General features: G+C 40.6%; 5 protein-coding genes across 5 annotated transcripts; 3 read left to right on the forward strand and 2 right to left on the reverse strand.

Moving 5' to 3' along the window:
- Positions 1-1,082: 1,082 nt before the first annotated feature.
- On the reverse strand, positions 1,083-11,503 carry LOC136267985 (uncharacterized). The gene is made up of 27 exons (XM_066063205.1): positions 11,409-11,503; positions 11,135-11,351; positions 10,257-10,304; positions 10,148-10,205; positions 10,011-10,103; positions 9,432-9,956; positions 9,114-9,277; positions 8,938-9,052; positions 8,843-8,886; positions 8,518-8,626; positions 7,705-7,810; positions 7,445-7,545; positions 7,305-7,400; positions 7,179-7,252; positions 7,043-7,136; positions 6,900-6,991; positions 5,942-6,047; positions 4,513-5,641; positions 4,190-4,407; positions 3,596-3,671; positions 3,477-3,547; positions 3,087-3,428; positions 2,840-3,025; positions 2,230-2,313; positions 1,974-2,039; positions 1,842-1,922; positions 1,083-1,794 (listed from the first exon to the last, which is right to left on the reverse strand). The coding sequence occupies exons 2-27, from the start codon at positions 11,332-11,334 to the stop codon at positions 1,120-1,122; spliced, it is 4,953 nt and encodes a 1,650-aa protein (XP_065919277.1). The 5' UTR covers positions 11,335-11,351; positions 11,409-11,503; the 3' UTR covers positions 1,083-1,119.
- On the forward strand, positions 11,448-14,206 carry LOC136267991 (uncharacterized). The gene is made up of 4 exons (XM_066063212.1): positions 11,448-11,547; positions 11,641-11,768; positions 12,872-13,008; positions 13,054-14,206. Exons 2-4 carry the CDS (start codon positions 11,661-11,663, stop codon positions 14,147-14,149), a joined length of 1,341 nt encoding a protein of 446 aa, XP_065919284.1. The 5' UTR covers positions 11,448-11,547; positions 11,641-11,660; the 3' UTR covers positions 14,150-14,206.
- Positions 14,080-15,272, forward strand: LOC136267999 (ras-related protein Rab-28-like). The gene is made up of 7 exons (XM_066063222.1): positions 14,080-14,396; positions 14,452-14,540; positions 14,599-14,728; positions 14,772-14,844; positions 14,894-14,924; positions 14,980-15,057; positions 15,129-15,272. Exons 1-7 carry the CDS (start codon positions 14,219-14,221, stop codon positions 15,225-15,227), a joined length of 678 nt encoding a protein of 225 aa, XP_065919294.1. The 5' UTR covers positions 14,080-14,218; the 3' UTR covers positions 15,228-15,272.
- LOC136267994 (mitoferrin-like) lies at positions 15,248-17,237 on the reverse strand. The gene is made up of 4 exons (XM_066063216.1): positions 16,958-17,237; positions 16,014-16,236; positions 15,866-15,922; positions 15,248-15,814 (listed from the first exon to the last, which is right to left on the reverse strand). The coding sequence occupies exons 1-4, from the start codon at positions 17,162-17,164 to the stop codon at positions 15,306-15,308; spliced, it is 996 nt and encodes a 331-aa protein (XP_065919288.1). The 5' UTR covers positions 17,165-17,237; the 3' UTR covers positions 15,248-15,305.
- Positions 17,212-19,948, forward strand: LOC136267989 (ADP-ribosyl-[dinitrogen reductase] glycohydrolase-like). The gene is made up of 10 exons (XM_066063210.1): positions 17,212-17,365; positions 17,410-17,523; positions 18,041-18,143; positions 18,189-18,340; positions 18,386-18,550; positions 18,593-18,687; positions 18,741-18,818; positions 18,869-18,975; positions 19,026-19,130; positions 19,178-19,948. Exons 1-10 carry the CDS (start codon positions 17,359-17,361, stop codon positions 19,866-19,868), a joined length of 1,617 nt encoding a protein of 538 aa, XP_065919282.1. The 5' UTR covers positions 17,212-17,358; the 3' UTR covers positions 19,869-19,948.
- The last annotated feature ends 57 nt before the right edge of the window (positions 19,949-20,005 follow it).

Here is a 20,005-nt window from a genome sequence, read left to right on the forward strand (position 1 = left end):
GCTTGTATCTCTGAGATGGCTATGGTGATTTTTAAAAAAAATTTGTATGTGGATTCCCCTACCTGCTGGACATCTCTACAGCAAAATTTGGTTCCAATCAGTTAAGGGATCATGGAACTACAAAAGTGTGAAAATTATTTTTACTTTCTACCTGTCAATACAATATACCCAGTGTGGTGCGCTGGCTTCTTGGACCGCACAACACACTTGATAAAACAATGATAATGAATGACACAAATTTATAAGGATGATGATTAAATTCTCACAGCCTAAAATACACTGTGTGCTAAATAGGACTCTAAAACTGTGTGGTGGTTAGTCACCATTTATTACACGTGACACTTACTACATGTATAGTAGCATTGTGAATAAATATGGCTCTATATACAATTAGTCTATATATTACATATAACAGTCATTTGTGGTATACAATTCACACCACCTGCACTACAAAGCATGTGCTAAATAATATAGATGTAATCAAATGTTCAATTTAAACACAGAAATGATTATGGTAGAGCTTTTGCCATTTCATATCATGCATGATTGTGCTGAGAGTGTACATAATAATTAGAAGGTATTGTAACACTTTGATAGTGCTCCAACACTAACCATTCCTTCAACAGATACACACAAGTGTTAGCTACGCTCACATTTGGTCAACACACAGTAGTTAAAATATATGCATGGTAGCTATGGGTAATGCCACTAGTGAAAATTTCAGTTGGCTTGTTGTCATGCCAGAGTTTGCAAGTAGGAGACCTATAGCTTAACTTCATGCAGCTGGCTATTTTGTCTTTACAACTATCCCAATCACTGTTTGCAACTAGCCAAAAGTCAGCCACAACTAGCCCCTTTTTAGCCCGAACTCTCTACAGGGTGACTTGTAACCTAGTTAAATTCTTTGCACCAATTCTCTGTAGTCGAAATCTATACAGGGTGACTTTCTTGTAGCTGAACTCTGTACATGGTAATTTGTTGCATTGTCATAACATAGATGAATGCTCTAATAGCAGAATTTCAAATTTAGTTGGAATTAGGAGAGTGGAGATGCATACATTCCGGGTAGAGGAATGCACAACTTGAAAAGTAAAAACAAATAAAAGGTTAAAAAATATTTTACAAGTGTACAATATACAGACAATTTATTTCATTTCTAGCAAGTTCTCTAGACACCTCCAGGAATCTGTTACTCTTAACAAAATCCTTTAATCTCCTCTCATGCCGACTTCGTTGTGATAAAATGTCACATACCAACAACAGCGTCCCAAAACGAGCCCTCTCTTCTACTGGCATCTGCTGCTGCTGCTGAGACCTCTGCAACTTCTTGTTCGTTTTCTCAGCTACTGATAAGAACACTTGATGCTTGCGCAAGTTAAAATCAGTGTCCTCGGCTTCAGAGAATTTATACAATGATTGTAACTCAAACAGTCTTCTCATTGGCTTGTTGTGTCTCTCAACAGAACTGTCGAACTCAGAAGGGTTGGGGGTGGTGTGTACAAGATCACGTGAAGAAGCAGCTGCCACTGTCAATAGTCCACAGTCCAGTAAGTACTGGCCTAACTCAGTGGCATATTCACTACCATAATTCAGTCTGTGTCCTTGTAACACTTCACTGGAAGGAGAAGAGACTGCTGAGTCTTCTATTGTATTGTTCATGGCTAACAAACTGTCCACAAAATGTTTACCCGTAAAACACTTCTTAACACAGTGTAACTTGCAACGAAGGTCTCGTACTAGCTCAATGTCAATGGCAATAGGGGCATGGCTGAAGTCTACCTGAAGTGACTGCAACTACACAAACATATTACTAGTATACTGCTAGTAATATAATGGCTTACCTGCCCATTCAACTTATCAAAATCTTGTAACAGCTTGTCCGTTGGCCTAGTGTAGTAACTAAGGACAGTAACCAGGAAGTCCTATAAGGGTGATTATCAGACATCACATGACCATGAAAAGGGACTACTCACATCAGTGGATACAAGGTGCTCCAGGGGAAGTCCTTTACCATTCCAGTGCATAATTGTAATGAAGTGCTGCACAACACACACACACATGGTAATGACATTATTGGAGCTCTTAAAACATTGATTTTCACTGGAAGGAATACACTGACAGACTGTCACCACAAAAATCCAATGAAAAACATCAATGAAAATATTTGAAAACATTTCATCAGTGGTGCACAGTATCATAGTAGGCACGAACAATAGCTATCATACTTACAGACAACACTCGAAGGATCAACATAGCTTTTCCGGTTGGATGTTTCTTTTCTTTTCTCAAGTTCAGAGCAATATGCTCGAGATCCTATAAGGAGGGGACAATAATTATGATGAAGTGATATCAGTGTACTTTGACTTTTAGTCAAGGGCTACACAGATGACTAAATGCACTATTCATCAATAGTGCATTTGTAATGTGCATACTAATTAGAAGAGAAGAACTATTTTAATCAAAATTTAATCATACAATTTTTCATGAATATGTACAGTAGGACTTTTGGCTAACCGAGCCCTTGATCATTTGAATACTAAAAGTGACTATAATATTAGAGTATCACGCTACTAACAGGTATGTATTTTATTAACCCATAAACACACATATACCAGTATCAAGATACTACTTGTGACTGACTGAGTAAAACCTGACTTGTTTGCATTTTTCTTGAAGTTTACAACTTCATAGTTGTCTAGAGGGATTCATTTGTATGTAATCACACATTTGCAGCGCACAGATGAAGGTACCATTGTATAATGTATTCTTATACAAATAGCTAAATCCTATAATACCGTGTTTATTTCTACTATGATATTGAGGTCACATGACACTTTACCTGTAGAATCAGTTCCCAAAGACACTGCATCAACTCCTGGAAACACTCAGGATACAGGTGGTCATTAAGGGCATCACGATGACGAATTAGCCATACACTGAGTGGAGCCATCCTCTTCTCAAGAGTGTAACTAGGCAACTGTAGCTCTAGCAACAGTGATAGTCCTGGCTCAATTAGACGATTCATCTGAAACACAAAGGTGCAAAAGGTCAACAAACATCATATATACCCATCACTTGAAACTTACACGATGGCATACCAACTGTATCTGGGCATGCTGTAAATGCTTGAGATGTTTGAGCAGCTGGCGAGATGACTCAGAGAAGAATCCTTCCTCAGGTGGACCCTTATCAAGATGATGTATTATACTTGAGCCACTTGTCCATTCTGTGCTGCTACCAACCACATTGCCATCAACAACGCTACCTTTTTTTAGCTTCTCAGTGACCTCATTAGGTTCACTGGAGACATATCCATGAGCAGTGATGTGTTGATCTGTTTGTGTGACCCGTGATGCCTTCTCTAAACTACCCTCCAACTTGGGTAGAACTCTAATTAATGCCTCCATGTTGTTGATACGTGTGCACATCTGTGATATAACCATTATAACAGGTCATGTGAGATCATGTGAGCTTACTGATTTAGTGATTGGTTCATAGTGGTTGGATGGTTGTGCTCGTTCACATGGTAACCCATTGGAATGTAGCCCTGATGTACTATATATAGACCACACCATACTAGGAATATGTAACTAACCTGCTCTCCTCTCTATTTCGTGTCTACAGCCCCATATCTCACCATCTTCACACCTCAAACGTAAGTTGGTGTATGTCTGTAATCAACATTGTCATAGTAACCACATAACACACAGACTACAATGAATATGGTATAGTGTGTGGACTCTCAGGGTGCTGTGTGTGTAAACAATTCACAAATAGCTGGATCAACAGAATAACCAGGAAATTACTTCAATTACCATATTTACTTGTAGTTCTAAATGTGGCGACTATTCAAAGTAGACCATCACTCGATGCCCAAAAATGATGTTGAAACCCTTATTCTCAACATCATTCATGGCACCAGGTACGGCATTTAACCAAGTATGTGTGCATTTATATTTGGCACATTATAGGAAATATGATTGGTTCTTTAGCTGAATAAAAATGGGAGCTACAGTAGACCTTCAGTTATCTGACCCTACAAAATTAAAAATGACTGTTGTAATAGAGCAGTTTGTGCAGGTGTACGTCCTATTAGAGTATAACAGAGCTTTTTTACTAATGCCTGCTTACAGCTACACACACAAAACACAGAGACACTACACTACAACTCACACACAAGGACTCTTACCATCTCCCCAAGTATCCTCTTTGCTCCAGTAACTGACCACCCACACACATCTATGGAGATGAGATTGTCAGCATAGAGACGGATGGTCTGTGCCATACAACGATGAAGTTTGTGTTGAAACATTTTCATGACGGCAGTAGCTCTCTTGCGTAGCTGAGAGGACAAGCGGCGCGAGGAAGTGACCTCTGAGGATAACTCGTGTCCCACCTTGCTACGATCTGCATCACAAAATAAATAGCACATAATGATAGGTGGTAATGTATACGTATGTGTATGTATACAGATAAACAGATACACACAGATACACACACGCACACACTCACTAGCAGATATTCCGGTGTTCACAGGCAGTTTTGGTGCCAACACTACTGTTAGTGATGCACAAAATGATGCCATCCTTGACAACATCACTACAATATCAACTGGAGAATTGGACACAGGAAGCAGTCTCTGCTCTTCTATACAAAACACACTAGTTTCACTGGTTGCCATGCCACTACCAGACTCTTCATGACGGGATAATACGTTCTCTGAATGTAACGTTGATGGTGCCATAGAGACAAGGTGGTCATGAGAATGAAGGATGGTTGGCATGGTAGTGAGATGGTTACTAATATTTTGTCCTTTCCTGATGATATTCCATGGCTTTAAAGCTGGTGCAGTAGCAACAGAAGCTGGAGGAATGACATCACTAGCAGAACTATCGGACATGTCAACTTGTGATTGGTGAGTTCGTCGTTTCTTTCTGCCACTCCCAGCTTTCCCCTTGGGTGGTTTAACAGCTATTGGTCTCACTAAAGGAGGTGGTGTCACACTGTGGTTAGCAATTGTCTCCTTGTAGGAAGAGCTAGTAGTAGGTCCCATGGTACTTGTTAACATGCTGACAGTAGGATCAGACTCCAATAATACATGTACTGCTGGGGAGTCAGGTACTATTAGCTCAGCTTCACTCCAAGAGTCCACCATAGTACTTTCCTCTTGTTCATAAGGGTCTACTATTCTTCTAGGCATTACTCCATCCTCTACTGGGGTCATTATACTTGAGGAGTGTTCTCCATTGTCTATCTCATCATGTATCTCAACTGTAGTCAGTGCTGATGGTTTAGGATGTAGGTGACCTCTTGCAAATGATACAGTCTCATTAGTGGTCCTGGGGTAACCACTGCTTTGTAAGTGATTGTTACCGTGACGAGGAGAATCTGTCCAATCATCTTCAGAGTAATAAGTGGAGGGAGATGTAGTGGGTGTGGTCACACCATCATCGGCAGCATGCAGGGGAGCAGCCATCACTCCGGTAAAGGCTGATGTCTCAGACGCAGCCAGCGAGACAGGAGTAAAGGTAGGTAGTATCACAGAGGAGACTTCTGATCGAGGACCAGTTGATGATGGTGACTGCTTGACCTTATCACTATCTTGTTGTAGTAGATCTAACTTGATCGGGAGTAGGTCCCACTGGAACAATACATCATGTAACATGCCACATTCATCTATACCCGATACCATCAATAATTCAAATGAAAAGAAACGGACACAATGATGTCAATAATAGTTACATGCTCAAGCTGTCAATGTCAAAGATATAAATGAGACAGAAACATCAATGCAGTATTTTTTGGCTGCCATCTTTGATTCCCACAACTTTTTTTAACCCTTGGCTTTTGTATGAAGGCTGTGGCCTTGACACTACCGAGGTAACATATTTCACATGGAGTATGTTCTACTAGAGTGTTTTTGGCCATAGGGTTGACATACCTGATCTACCTCTATGGTTATCAGTATCCATGACAACAGCTGCTTGTTCAAAACATCCATGACAATTGTCGCTAAATCAGTAAATGGGTTCCTCCAGGTCTGCATCCTGTACATGGATTATGTGATGTGTCAATGACCTCAGGCTACTGTTTACATGTACAAAGGAGACTACTGTATGTACACAGTCATAAAAAACTGGACCTTACTAAATTAGGATCTTTTGGTAATTTAAGCCGTACTTGATTTGGCCCCAAGGTATCCAATATATTACACTAACTCGATAGCATTGTACCATCACAACTTGACCACCAGGACATGCACTGCACTAATAATAATAATAAGGGGATTAGTCTTAGAATAGCATACATGTACTCCAACATGTGGGTTTGGATTGCATAGAATTTTTGCAAAATAGCCAGCATTATCTCTATCCTGATATTTTTTGTTCAAGTGAAAAGGTTACCTGATGTTGCCTGGTCAGCACCCCCATCCACGCACCATGCTAACACGGTCATGCCTGTCCAGTGGGCCAGCGCTGGGTCACCTGTGTGCTACTCAGGTACTAGGAGTAAATCTTCTGGGGCGGGGCTGGTGGCCCGCAGGGGGCTGTGCCAGGATGCCCCCCCCCCCCCCCCCCACTCAGGCGTGGGCATTTGCTTCAATGGTAAACACCAGGTACCCATTAACATCTACAACTTGGTGGGCTGCTTCCTGAGTTGACACCAGGTCACCAGGTTTCAATTTAAACAGCTGGGTAGACTGGAGCAATGTGAGTAAAGTTCTTGCTCAAGGAAACAACAATAGCAACTGGGCATTGAACCTGGACCTTTCGGTTGCCAGGCCAGTGCTCTAGCCACTTGCTATGCTGCCTCACACACATGCACACATGTATGAACACATGAGATGAAACACATGCACATACATCAATTAACAGACACACAAACAGATGGATACTCACTCAACAGTCACCACACTGTTCCAGTTACAGTCTAGCTCATTCATACGATACATCAGACCTAACATCTGATAACTTGGCTCCTTCTTGGTCTCCTACAGGGTAACAACATGAAAACAGTTCCTCTGAGGGAAGGGAATACCCACAGGCTTTGCGGTGATACGGGTACACAGTTTCGTCACATCTGCACACAACAAGTTATAAAACTCCTCCTTTGCCAAGGCAACCACATCAAGGTACCTGTATGTTCAGTAACCATGGTAACAGTACTAACAAACTAACTTTTCAAATGCCTCCTGGAAATTTTCTCGATAATCTTTCACCTCGTCCTTCACTGCTGCTATCATTACATTCAGCTGTAGTAGTACACTGACTTAACTAAAGTCAGGATACTTTTGCGTCACTTACCAACACTGGACTAAGCCGATAAGGCACTCTTAGGTTCTCCACAACTTCATTTTCAGCAATGTTCTTCTTACGTTCATAACGGTAAGCTATCCCTATCTGTTGCTACTAGCAACAAGCTGAGTAGTTAGCCAGGAGCTCACCTTAAGATATTTCTTTAGCCATTCTCTCAATGGTTTCAGCTTCTTACTAAACATCACCTGTTGTGTGCAGAGTACTTCAGCCAGGAGAGTGATCAGGGAGGCTGTGAGTAAAGTCATCAACTAACAAGGAATCACAATATTAGATGCTATAGGGTATCAACAAAGCTGCATACAATACTATGCTAGAAACCAGCAAACTGATAATGAATACAAAAAAAGCAAATAAAATAAAATCCGATGGGTTCAGCAGCTCACTGTACCTATTCCTTCTTTGCTGTCAGTGGCTGGGAATATTCTCTCCACCTTTGTGAGACATTGGTCACACTGTGCGTGTAGCATGAGCACTGCCCCTCTTAACATCTCCATCTGTGAGAGAACCGTGATTATCACATGTGCAAATTATGTGGACATTTTGGGACCAGCCAAAATAAGTTCAAGTATCCAGGTCAGTTTATGTACTCAGTTGGGGCCAACTAAATGTCTGCATTATGTAGATGTCGTCAAGTGTCCACATTAACAGGTTCCACTGTAATGCACTAAAGCCTTCAGCTGCCGCAATGTGGTCATGCTGCTGTCATGCTGCCCAGTGGCCAGCACTGGGGTATCTGTGCGCTACTCAGGTGCTATGAGTCAGCGCAGGCATGCCCTCCTGGGGCAGGACTAGTAACCTGCAGGAGGCTCACAGGTTAAGGTGTGGGCACCTGAAGTCCCCCCTGGACCTTCAAATGCTATACGAGACATAAACCATTGACCATTTGCTTCCCCAGTTTACACCAGGTACCCAATGATGTTACAGCTGGGTAGACTGGAGCAATGTGAGTAAAGTTTCTTGCTCAAGGAAACAACAGGAATTAGTGCTCTGCGATATACCTGTAATACTGTTTATCGTGATAAATTATCATAACCAATTATCATACCGTGACAGCCTTTGATAACCGATATACCACCTTTTGATTTACACACACACACACACACACACACACACACACACACACACACACACACACACACACACACACACACACACACACACACACACACACACACACACACACACACACACACTGACACACCTCTTTCCGTGTGGCTGTTAGTCTACTACGAGACTTAGGTAGCGACTCTCTAATAGTGACCAGCTGTTGTGTGCAGTGGATGATGTACAACAGCTCTGGTGAGAAGTTCCTGTTAATACACAGCATCACTAACATGCTGACCTTCCAAATTTATAATACATGTACAACACAAAAACAACTTCCAAAAGAACATGCAATTGCAGAAAATTTCAGATAGTCAAAACATTACCCCAGAATAAACAGTAGTCACTACTACAATTCCAACCATATTAATTACATGTAACATTACTCATGTATACCCATCATACAGCAGGAGGATACTCACTTTGATATCAACTCCAAGTAACTTATTTGACAATACAGGTCGCCCTAGTAACAGCAAGTACATAACCCATGTCAGTAACCATGACAACAACATACCACACCATATCGGAGACTAAACTCCTTCAATAGCCGACGGGAAGTGTGAGACAGGGTTGATACAAGAATACCATTTTGATCCTTGGTCATTGGAACACCAATGGATGATTCATATCTAGTAACAAAGTGAACTATAATAGTAGCATATCCCTGGATTGCAGTCACACCCTCCTCACTTGACTAATCGCTGTAGTAGCAGTAGATATATCCGATGGTAATCTATCGGTTGACATTGACGACTAGAGCTCGGCCTAGGCAAGGAATAGTGCCAGAACTTATCCAACATTGTCTTAATTCTCTTCTTCTCCGATTGTAACCACTGGTCGTAACAATTCCTTGACTGTTAACACACATCACATGAAGTGATACCGTATAGCGTGTGTATGTACAACTTGTGTTTTTAGCAAAAAAAATGTCTGTTCAATGTCATTTTGAATACATAGCATGTGCAAAAAAAAAAAAATCAAACCTAACATAATCTAGCTGTTACTCACATAGAAAGCCATTGGTTGATAGAAGCCATGTGAGTTGTTCTCCAGTACTAATAATTGTGTTACTAACTCCTTAGCCAACACCTCTCCCTTGCTGCGACGATTATTTTCAACACGTATGATATGTTCATGTTGTAATTGTTGTTCTTCAGTCTGGGAGAATGACTGCTTCACTAGGTCACATAACATTTCTCTTGTTACCATGGAGAAGCCGTCATGGTCATTGTTGCTAAAGGGAACCAATTCAGGTTCAATAGAATAAAAAGTGTCACTACTTGAAACAAGATCACTGGGCATGGCAACAGGCTCCTCATTTCCACGGTTACCAAACATTGGTAACTGGTCAGTCAAGTTGGTCGGTACAGAACGAGCTAAACTGGTTGGTGAGATGGGCCCTGTTGTCATGGCAGCATCACTAAACAACTTAATTGGTACACTAGGGGTAGGGGAATCTCCTTCTGGAGGGGAGGGAGCACTCAGTACTGCAAACTGAGCACACATTAAACTACAACGATATATCAGTTGGTCCTGTAATAAATAACACAACATAAACACAAATGTGTACACTAATATCACAACAACCTCATCTTTAAGAATAACTAGTTTTCTACTGGTTGCTGGTGTATCAGTGTTTGTCATTGGCTCTGGCGACATATGCTTTTTTACACTGATTGTCTAAGAAGGATGGGATAAACAAGCCACAGTTAGCCATAGGATACCTTAAACTCATCATCGGGAACCTTACGACCAGCTAGGTGTATACAAGCATGATTCTTCCTGTAGTAACATTAGTATCACTATCATCATAACATTAGAACACACACTCACTCCAACTGGCAGAAGTAATCATGTATGGAACCAGTAAGTTGACTATGCCTGTAATGAGAGGTAAAATGTGATATATACATAAATGGCCATACTAGGGCAATCAGGTAGTTACTAGGGAGCTATGAGAAGGCTACTGCAAATACAGGGAACCAGTACCTTGACATTAAAACTAGAAAAACCTAGCATTTAAGTGGACAGCTAAAGGCTGAGTGCAAAGCGTAATTTCAGAATGAGCTGCCATGAAATTTTAATTCTCTACTATTTTATAACCACCTAGTACCTCATGTTTAAAGATGATCATATGACCCTCAGACTCAACAAATAACATTATGGTTTGTAGCTTGATCAGTTGTGTAACAAGCAACACAAAAACCAAAGACAAACAAGAATATGTCTTGAATGCAAGTCACAAATGCAGAGCCTGAAATAATCTACTGCAACAGTAGCTTATGAACCACAAAAGGAGCATGCACTTCCAATCAGTGGTTCTGCCTCAGGTCATGATTCATTAAAACATGTACATAGCTACAGGGTGTCCTGGGTATGGTGGTTTGCAGAGTTACATGGAAGTTAAGGTGTCTGGTTACCAGGATGAAACTTGTGTTAACCAATGCACAAGTGTCTTGATTTCCATAATGTCCTGATAAATGATGGGGTATACTAATTTCAGGTGTTTAAACATACACACCAATACATGCAAGTTTCCAGATGTACATATTTCAGGATGTCCTGTACAAACTGTTTGTTTTTTTAATCTTCACCATAACAGGGGGTTGGTGGGCCTAGTCAAGTAACTACTTTACACTGGGCTAAGGATACACCCATACAGATATGTAGTTAGGTCACGTTGTTAGTGAAGGTGCTAGTAAGTACGTTACTTGATAATGAAGCAATCTGACTCTTCCCCTCCTCCGGTATCATCAGATGCTGGTTGCGAACCGCTGGCAGCCAGGCTGGGATTAGCACTAACAACCCGCCATCTTAGCGCCTCTTGTTCTACCAGCTGTGGCAAGACATCTACGAATGGCACAAGAGGCTTAGCACGCAGCCCTGGGCCGTTTGGTGGTTCGTCCGACATTAGCACCGTAACAAATTCTGCAATCAGTACGGACGTGGTTACACAAAGTACAGCTCTGTTCAGCTACAACGCACCATTCAAACTCCCTTCACTGATGTCCGCTGCTGTTTGTTTCTGTTGCAATCGTTACGGTGGGCATCATTTAGGACTACGATCACATGATTAGTTCTCCGCATACCAATACGTACTTTCCGTTTACCTTCTAGTTTTTCGGTACGTTTTAACTTTGATTGTGAGTGTCTTTGTAGATGTAAATCAATCAGATGTTTTTCGTTCGATGTTTTTTGTGATAATTCTCTATCGTAGATAAGTTGTGTTCACGTGAGATGGATCACAGAAAATTACCCGGTGTTCGTGACGTCATCACCAAACTAAGATCTGATGGGATATTTGATAACTTTAGGAAATCTTGTGTGAACTCCATTGAAAATGAGGTATGCGCTAGTCACCATTAATAGCTTTAGTTGAAATGGCAGTATGTTTTTACCAAACAGTACATCAAGATTATTACAGGATTATTAAGAATTCTATTTGTTAGTTTGTGATCTTTTGATATGAGTTATAGATGTAGAAAATGTATGTATGCTGTACTACTGCAGGAGGCAGTTAATAACTACTGCTGCTTGCCTACTTAATATTTATATTGTAGTACTTAATTGTGGGGATAGCTTGAAAATTTGGCTGTGAAAGTCATAATACTTATAATGTACAGGACTCAGAATTGAGTATAGCGTACATGCACAGATACAATTGATTAAGTATATAGATAATTAAAATAAGTATTTACTACACTGAAGAAAAAAAACCTGTACAGTATATGATGCCAAATGTCTAGCATTTAATAAGAAAACATTCACAGAAGAAATATTGACAAGAAGCAAATTTTTGGTTGACCTGCTTGAAAAAGCTAACAAGATAACTGTGCAACCTCTAATGATAAAAGACTCACTTGTGGCATGTTCCTTTTGAGGTTCCAATTTCTGTGCCATGTAAGCTCGTCATCACCTGATATTAAACTTTATGCATTGTTTTTTCATATTGACACTCCCTTTACAAAGGTATCTATATATAGATGCTACAATGCTACTAGTACTTAGAACAAATACTATGACTACAAGTACAATTACACTCACCATATTCTGTAGCAAAATTTGACAAACTAATGTGTACTTACAACTTATCAACTTCAAAGGAGGATCCATGTACTACTTAGGACCTCCACAAGGCTAACTTTTAAACTCGCTAACAATGACAGAAAATAATATTGATGTATACGCAAAGCCTTTATGGTTGGTGGAGGCAGACATTTCCAGGGAAAATTACATGCTGTACAAAGAAAAGGACTAGAAGACTAAACTCCACAAATATGGTAGATGTTCTTACACAGCTTCCATTGTTTTGCCCATACAAAGTGATTTGCTGAAAGGCCTAGCAAATTACTGTATCATTCAAACAATGCTAACCATATTGTACATGTATTGTATGGCTTGTATCAATAAAGTTTCTATTTAGTATTGTGTTTATATCTCCCCCACAGCCATTGTTCAGATCACAGAAAGAAGAAGTTGAGGTGATATCAAGGAGGTTTCTACAGAGGGGACACTGGGATGACAAGGCCCTCAAGAGTGATGTCAGAGTACAGCTGAGAAGTTATGTGTTAGAAGTCCTGGACAGGTAGGTAGACTTGTTGATGTGATGTAAGTGAGTGTGTGTTTGTAGACCAGAGGCAATCAGTCAACTGGGCTTCATTGCTGAGAAGATATTAAGCCGGAAGCATCAAGAGTTTATGGAGCAAATTAGTAATGTAACGACTTCACTGCAAGAATCTTTAGAAGAATCACATTACAAGAATGAACATTCTTCATATAACAATTTGGAAAGAGAAAAGGCCAAGACAACAGAAACTGCAGAGGATTTGTTACAATCATTTGCCATATCGTCTTCTACTGTTAGTAAAAAGGTCCCTCCCAAACTGGTGAAGCCATCTCGTACAGAAGCTCCTCACAACGTGACAAAGGAGAAAGAGGGTACACTGAAACATAGTACAACAACAAAGAGTGTTGACCAGGATACTGTTAGTATTACAAAACCTAAGAGAGAAGTTAAACCACTGAAACACCACAGGTTTGTTATTAGCAGTAGTGAGGAATCTGATGGTGAACAAGCCATAGATGATAAGGTTGTTAATCCTTCTCCTCCGAGCACAGACAATGGCCGATCATTCACAGCTCATCTTCATGCTAAGATATACCCTGGTATTATTGAACAGGCCGAGGTAGTGTGGTCTGACAAGACTACCCTCCTGGGGAATGTACAAGCTGACAACATCAGTGATGCTAAACACTGTCGGTGGTCATACACTATACACCCTGCTGTACCGTGGGTAAGACGCAGGTCACTGTACAAAACTGAAACTGCAGATAGTGTTGAACCTAGTGATAATACCACAGCTGATGACAATGAGGTTAAAGACAATACTCCTACTGACACTGTCACACCTAGTGACAAGCTGACACCCAGTGATGATGACGGACCTAGTGACAAAAATGCGGCTGAGAACAAGGATTTTGAAGAAGATAATAATGTAACAGAGACAGAGTCTAGACACAGTAGTAGACTAAGGAAGAGAAAGTTGGGACATCTTCCTTCTAGTGACTCTGAGGGCGAGCGTACTCCTACTGTTGCTCAGAAGAAATTCAAACTGGACACGCCCCCTCCAATTGATGAGGCTAATGAGCCGCCAGACGCTCACACTCCTACTGGAACGCGCAGTAGCAAGCGAGTACGACGCGCCCCTGTAAAGTTACGCCAATAAGTTATAAAATATTTGTGTTGTACTAAAATACTTCATCGAATGTTTTCCGCGAGATAAGTTGCTGCATGCATGGCGGATTCAGACGATGAGGGCGACAAGAAAGATTATCAGATTAAAGTGGTAGTATTAGGCGACGGTACAACTGGAAAGACATCACTTATAACAAGATTCTCCCAAAATCACTTCGGCAAGACGTACCAACAAACCGTGGGACTGGACTTCTTTTTGAAAAGAATATTATTACCAGGTGTGGCTGTAATGACGTCATCTGTGCTATTCTCACCTCCAATGTTACTATGTAGGGGATGTACACGTGACCCTGCAGGTGTGGGATATAGGGGGCCAAACAATTGGCGGGAAAATGATAGACAATTATGTATCAGGAGCAGAGGTAATGAGGACTTGTGTGGCAGAACTTCTAACACAACTTGGGACATTATTGTTGACAGGCGGTGTTGTTTATATATGATATCACCAACTATACAAGTTTTGAAAACCTTGATGATTGGCTGGCTGTGGTAAAGAGAACATTTCGTGGAGCTACCAAGCTACCCCACATGGCATTGGTTGGAAACAAGAGTTGAGTTGTAGTGTGTGGGACTAGTTCACTATTCTTGAACAGGTGACCTTGAGCACATGAGAACTGTCAGGAAAGACCGACACGAGAAGTTTGCTAAAGATAACCATATGAGCAGGTATTGTTACCAAATAATGGATTCTTTTAACTAGCATTGTTTTTTATAGTCACAGCATCTCAGCAAAAACTAGTGATAAAGTTAGTAATTATCTTGTTAGTTTATATGGTTGGTTTACATGCTGTCCTTCTGCAGGTGAATAATTGCTTCAAGCAAGTTGCAGCTGATGTACTACACATCAAGCTTACACCAGCCTACCTTGAAGAAACTGATGTATCCTTTATCACTATTCATTACTAAAAAAACATTGTATCGTTGTGTGCTTTTGTCCTTAACATTTTCAGGCGGTAATCACGGCCGACGTCGTCAGACATACACCACACCAATCAATGCCTACAAAACTGACCACCAAAACTCGCAGCTCTGTTTGTGTCTTGCAATAATATCGCTTACTACATGATAATAAAGAATATAAAATTTTAATTTCATTGAAATAAATTAGAATGACATGTTCTAGCTATCTAACTGTTGTGCGCATTGTCATGGTAACCTAGCATGTACTTGAAGAACTCATACACAGACCAACAGATTGCAGTAGACGGCATTTGATAAACAACTCGTGCACTGATACCTCTGAAGAAGCCTTTAAATCCTCCATTGTGATAAATGGTCTGTAGTGATTTAACTACTCCTAGTACCTGCCTATCTCGTGACAGAGATTTCTCCTGCTGCCACGTGTTTAGAAGTGTCTTTGCGACATCAAATGGTGTTGTTGCTGATGCTGCTATGGCTCCAGCCAAAGCTCCTGAGACAACATGAGACTTGGGGTCATACTGATGACTTGGGTTAAGAAGTTCTTGCAAAAACTCATACGAGATGAAATGCAAAACTTGAAATGGAATGTTCATTGTAAGTTGAGTGGTGTAGCTCCGATAAAATGCAGCTATGCCTTCATTAGCTAGTACTTTCCGGGTGCACTGAAAAGCTCCAGTATATGGACTGCCTTCCATCTGCAGTCGTTGTTTAATCACTATAACAATACTCACATGACCACAACATTATACAACATTACCATACTCACCTTCTACAGGGTTCATAAAGCCATCGTGAAATAGAGTGGCCAGCACCGCACTGCAACCTGTGAGATAATATTATCTCAATAAAGGATCTTCACACAATCAAACAGGAAATTAATGACATAAACAGAAAGTTACTTGTGCACGCATTACCTTGCACCCACACACTGCTTCTTTTGCTATTCCCTGATAAGAAATTCTTGGAGGTTTCATAACAAGAGAAATACAAGGCATGAGCAGGACCTGCACCACCAGCCACTACCCCAATTCCTCTGAATAACGTACGAGGATTTTCTGTTTTTGCAATATGTAATAATGTCCTGAATACTCCTCCACTCTGGTTAACATACTTTGGACGAATGTCCATCATTCTTGTCTAGAATACAAAACACCAGATAAAAGTGAACGGTATAGCTACCATTTTTGTTGGGACCATGTCCTACAAGTGAAGTGTTAAATGATTTAGGCCAAATAAACTTAATTATTAGTTTCTCATCCCTGCCTGCATGGCCATTTTTCCTACCTCATCAAGGATTTTTTACACCACTGGTGGCTGAGTGCAGCTATCCAGCACCTTCTAAAGTTGGTACCTTGCTAGAGCAGTCTAAGAAAACTACATTCTGAGTCACTTTAGCTAGCTAATTCAGCTATCTAGTTAGTAAAATAAAAATCTGCCCTCCCGCACTGCTATTTTGAGTACAGGAGGATGAGAAACTAATAATTAAGTTTATCTTTAAATGTGTAAATGGGACCATCGATAAATACCTTGCTAGGTGTCCTGATATCCAGAGTTTAAATGTAAAGTGCAATACAAAAGGGACTATCAACAAATGCTGATACCGATATCAACCAATACTTAACAGAAAAATTAACACCTATTAGCAGGTCCTCATATCCCCATGTTGGCACTATACATTGACCTGCACTAATGAGGCACAACACACACGTGCATAACGTGTAGTATTGAGGCTCTTATAAGGGTAGTAGGATCGTGATGGAAGTGACGAAGCCATGATAGTTAGATCACGGACAAAACAATGGCGATCACCAGTTAACAAGGGTATTCCACGTCTTACTAACACCTTCAATATTATTACCTTTACACAATCCACCGGGTAAACTATACAATGCTCCGCCATTCCTGCTGCAGCTCCTGCCAACATGTGTATGGACAATTTGTTAGTAGGTAACGACTCATATTCTGCTTCACCCATAACTACGTATGTCTCTTCATTCAACCCTCGCGTGCTACTAATCGTGTTCTCAATGATGGCTTGCTCAGGTACACTAGCTTCCATTAGCATTGATTACAAAAGCCTCGATAAGAGTGCACTCTATTTGGAATCCTAAACATAACCAAAACAAACTTCCGTTTGTGATTCCCGTAAATTGTGACCTTATTATTAGGGACACTGCGCGTTATAAAAGTGTCTCGAAAAGTGTCTAGCTCAAAGCATAGATAACAGACACCCCATTATCTATGCTCAAAGTTTGATAGATGGCAGGTTAGTTAGTTTATCTACTTCATTTTGTTACTATACGTTTTTAGAGGCGGAATCTTCACTGCACACCTACGCGCCCAACTGGAGCAAGTTGTCCAAAGATGACGTCATAGATAAAGTGAAAGGAATTTTGTATGGACAAGCGATCGGTGATGCTATTGGTTAGTAGCAGATCAGTTAAATGGTCTATTTTTAGTGCACTGCCATGTTAAAAATAAAAAATCACTTTCTTGGTATTTCACACTTCTTAGTATTTGCATAGTGCCTAATTTGGCACTGGAGGTTTTATGCAAGACACAATTCTATGCAGAGTATATCCTCTTTGAGAAAGTTGTTTTAGACCCAACCAAGACAGGAAATCTTAGTGTTTTGCATAGTCATTGATCTGATGTTGCAAGACCTGAAGATAAAGATAAATCATGATTACAGGAAATCTTGAGTGTTTGCACATGTATGTGAGATGAGCAATATTATTGTGTGTGCAAACAAAATGTATTATATAATTTTTGACCTGCCAACCCGTATTCATCTGAATAACTGGAACATAAGATCAGAATACAACGCTAATAAAAACTGCCTCTATACTGTGCTTTCATTGAGAGATGCTTCTAAGGTGTCTATGACCATTACTTCTGCTGTGACATACTGTGGCTTACATTAGTGGAATTACTGTTGCAGGACTGGCTACAGAATTTATGACCAAGGCTGAAGCGAAGAAATACTATGGTAAAAATGGCCCATCCAGCTACAAGGTAATTGTACCAGACATGCATCGTGAAAGGTACGTACCTCCCCAATTCTCCAAGTATCAATACATATGGTGCAGGTGGCTACAAGGAGATTGGACTGATGATACGGACCAGATGCTGTTAATACTGTTAGGTGTAGTTGAAAACAATGGTAAAGTGTTGAAGGAAGACTTTGCAAAGAGAATGTGGAACTGGACTAAAGAGGGATATGCTGAACTTGGTGACCGAGGTAAGTCATTGCTTCCGAGTGTGTGGGGAATGTCATTGTTACTAGGTGGTATGGGCATTGGCATGACAACACACCACACAATAAATCACCAAATGTTCTTGGATGATCCCCACAAGGCTGCCAATGACATATGGGAGTCTTCTAATCGCTTCCTTGCTGCTAACGGTGCAGCAATGAGAACATCGGTGTTAGGAATTGTCAACTTTAACGGTAACATTGTGAGCTAGTTGTGGAGGTGTGATTGTTGTGTAGATCTTACGAAGGTATGGGAGAACACAAAGGAGATTAGCCTTACTACTCACGCAGACCCTCGATGTACTGCCAGCTGTATAGCCATCACTACAGCAGTAAGATACTGCACACACATTTTAATACTTGTGTTATACTGATGTTACTGTAGATAGCACTGATGCTACAAGGAGAATATGATCCTCTGAATAAAAAGTCATTAGATCAACTAGTACATCGTTGTTTACAGGTAGAGTAGTATGGATATGACACTAGGCCATAGTAAATGTTGTTATGTAGAAAGCCCAAGAGTATTTGACTAGCAATGATCACAAGAAGGAGTTGGTTGATCACGCAAAAACTAAGTCATGGGACAAGCTAAAATTAGATGATAGGAAAACAATGGGGTGAGTTGCTAACATTACTATGTCACTATTTCAAGTGACACACACTACAGGTACACATTCAAGACTATGGGAGCTGGTTTCTTTGCCCTACAGAACAGTAAAGACTTCAGGAAGACTATCATGGAATTAGTGATGGAAGCTGGGGACGCTGACACGTGAGTGGTCCTTGGATACCATTACTAAATCATGTGATATTCCTTAGTAACGGAGCTGTGGCTGGTGCCATGATGGGGTGCAAGTTTGGATTTAAAAAATTGCCAGAGGATTTGCTGCAGTTCCCACACAGAAAATGGCTTGACAGAAAGGTGCACCAATTCTTGGTCACAATAGGACTGACTGATCAGCAGCAATCTAAGGTTGACCAGGGGGAAAGTCAAACTGAAAAAGAAAGGGATCAAGAGAATCAAAAGGAGGACACTTTAGATCAAACTGAAACAGTAAATAAAAATACAAAGGGTGACAATCAAGCAGAAGCAATGAATCAAGGAAGAGATGTAGGGGATAAGAATCAAGATCAGAAGGACATTGCTATAACTAAAGATGAAAATCAAGGTGCCCAGGGTGAGAGCAAAGATGCAAAGGATGACAATCAAGTGGAAGGAATGAATCAAGGAACAGATGTGGAGGATAAGAATGAAGATCAGAAAGATATTGCTATAACTAAAGATGACAATCAAGGTACCCAGGATGCGAGTCAAGATGCAAAGGACAATCAAGAAAAGGTGGCAGATAGAGATGCTAGTAAAGATGATAAAAAAGAGAATCAAGATGCAATGGATGGGCAGGATACAAGATCCCTTGATCAAAATCAAGATCAACCCCCAGGTGATCAAGAGGTCACTACTGAATCAATGGATCATAGCACAACCACAGCTTCATCTTCTACTGAATAGGTCATATACGCTGAATTTTAACAATAGTGTTGTTGATAAATTTACACAAAGTTTTTTTGAATAATTTTCTGGTCTTCTGAGCCACACCCACCCCGTCCACGTGATCAAACTTTAGTACTGACTATCTAGTATGGTCT

This window comes from Dysidea avara, chromosome 10, assembly GCF_963678975.1.
Source record: "Dysidea avara chromosome 10, odDysAvar1.4, whole genome shotgun sequence".
Classification (NCBI taxonomy): Eukaryota; Metazoa; Porifera; class Demospongiae; order Dictyoceratida; family Dysideidae; genus Dysidea; species Dysidea avara.

What these genes read in the sequence shown, in the direction of transcription:
- LOC136267994 (XM_066063216.1), bottom strand. Translation starts at nt 17,164, where the DNA reads ATGCTAATGGAAGCTAGTGTACCTGAGCAAGCCATCATTGAGAACACG. An exon ending in AAGCAGTGTGTGGGTGCAAG is followed by an intron (nt 15,923 to 16,013) that starts GTAATGCGTGCA and finishes ATTATCTCACAG; the next exon opens with GTTGCAGTGCGGTGCTGGCC. An exon ending in CTTTATGAACCCTGTAGAAG is followed by an intron (nt 15,815 to 15,865) that starts GTGAGTATGGTA and finishes GTATTGTTATAG; the next exon opens with TGATTAAACAACGACTGCAG.
- LOC136267989 (XM_066063210.1), top strand. An exon ending in TGCTGAACTTGGTGACCGAG is followed by an intron (nt 18,341 to 18,385) that starts GTAAGTCATTGC and finishes CATTGTTACTAG; the next exon opens with GTGGTATGGGCATTGGCATG. An exon ending in GTATAGCCATCACTACAGCA is followed by an intron (nt 18,688 to 18,740) that starts GTAAGATACTGC and finishes ATGTTACTGTAG; the next exon opens with ATAGCACTGATGCTACAAGG.
- LOC136267985 (XM_066063205.1), bottom strand. Translation starts at nt 11,334, where the DNA reads ATGTCGGACGAACCACCAAACGGCCCAGGGCTGCGTGCTAAGCCTCTT. An exon ending in ATGAACCAATCACTAAATCA is followed by an intron (nt 3,429 to 3,476) that starts GTAAGCTCACAT and finishes GTTATATCACAG; the next exon opens with ATGTGCACACGTATCAACAA. An exon ending in TTTGGGAACTGATTCTACAG is followed by an intron (nt 2,314 to 2,839) that starts GTAAAGTGTCAT and finishes CCCTCCTTATAG; the next exon opens with GATCTCGAGCATATTGCTCT.
- LOC136267991 (XM_066063212.1), top strand. Translation starts at nt 11,661, where the DNA reads ATGGATCACAGAAAATTACCCGGTGTTCGTGACGTCATCACCAAACTA. An exon ending in TGAACTCCATTGAAAATGAG is followed by an intron (nt 11,769 to 12,871) that starts GTATGCGCTAGT and finishes TCTCCCCCACAG; the next exon opens with CCATTGTTCAGATCACAGAA. An exon ending in GTGTTAGAAGTCCTGGACAG is followed by an intron (nt 13,009 to 13,053) that starts GTAGGTAGACTT and finishes GTGTGTTTGTAG; the next exon opens with ACCAGAGGCAATCAGTCAAC.
- LOC136267999 (XM_066063222.1), top strand. Translation starts at nt 14,219, where the DNA reads ATGGCGGATTCAGACGATGAGGGCGACAAGAAAGATTATCAGATTAAA. An exon ending in ATTATGTATCAGGAGCAGAG is followed by an intron (nt 14,541 to 14,598) that starts GTAATGAGGACT and finishes TATTGTTGACAG; the next exon opens with GCGGTGTTGTTTATATATGA. An exon ending in AAAGATAACCATATGAGCAG is followed by an intron (nt 14,845 to 14,893) that starts GTATTGTTACCA and finishes TGTTTTTTATAG; the next exon opens with TCACAGCATCTCAGCAAAAA.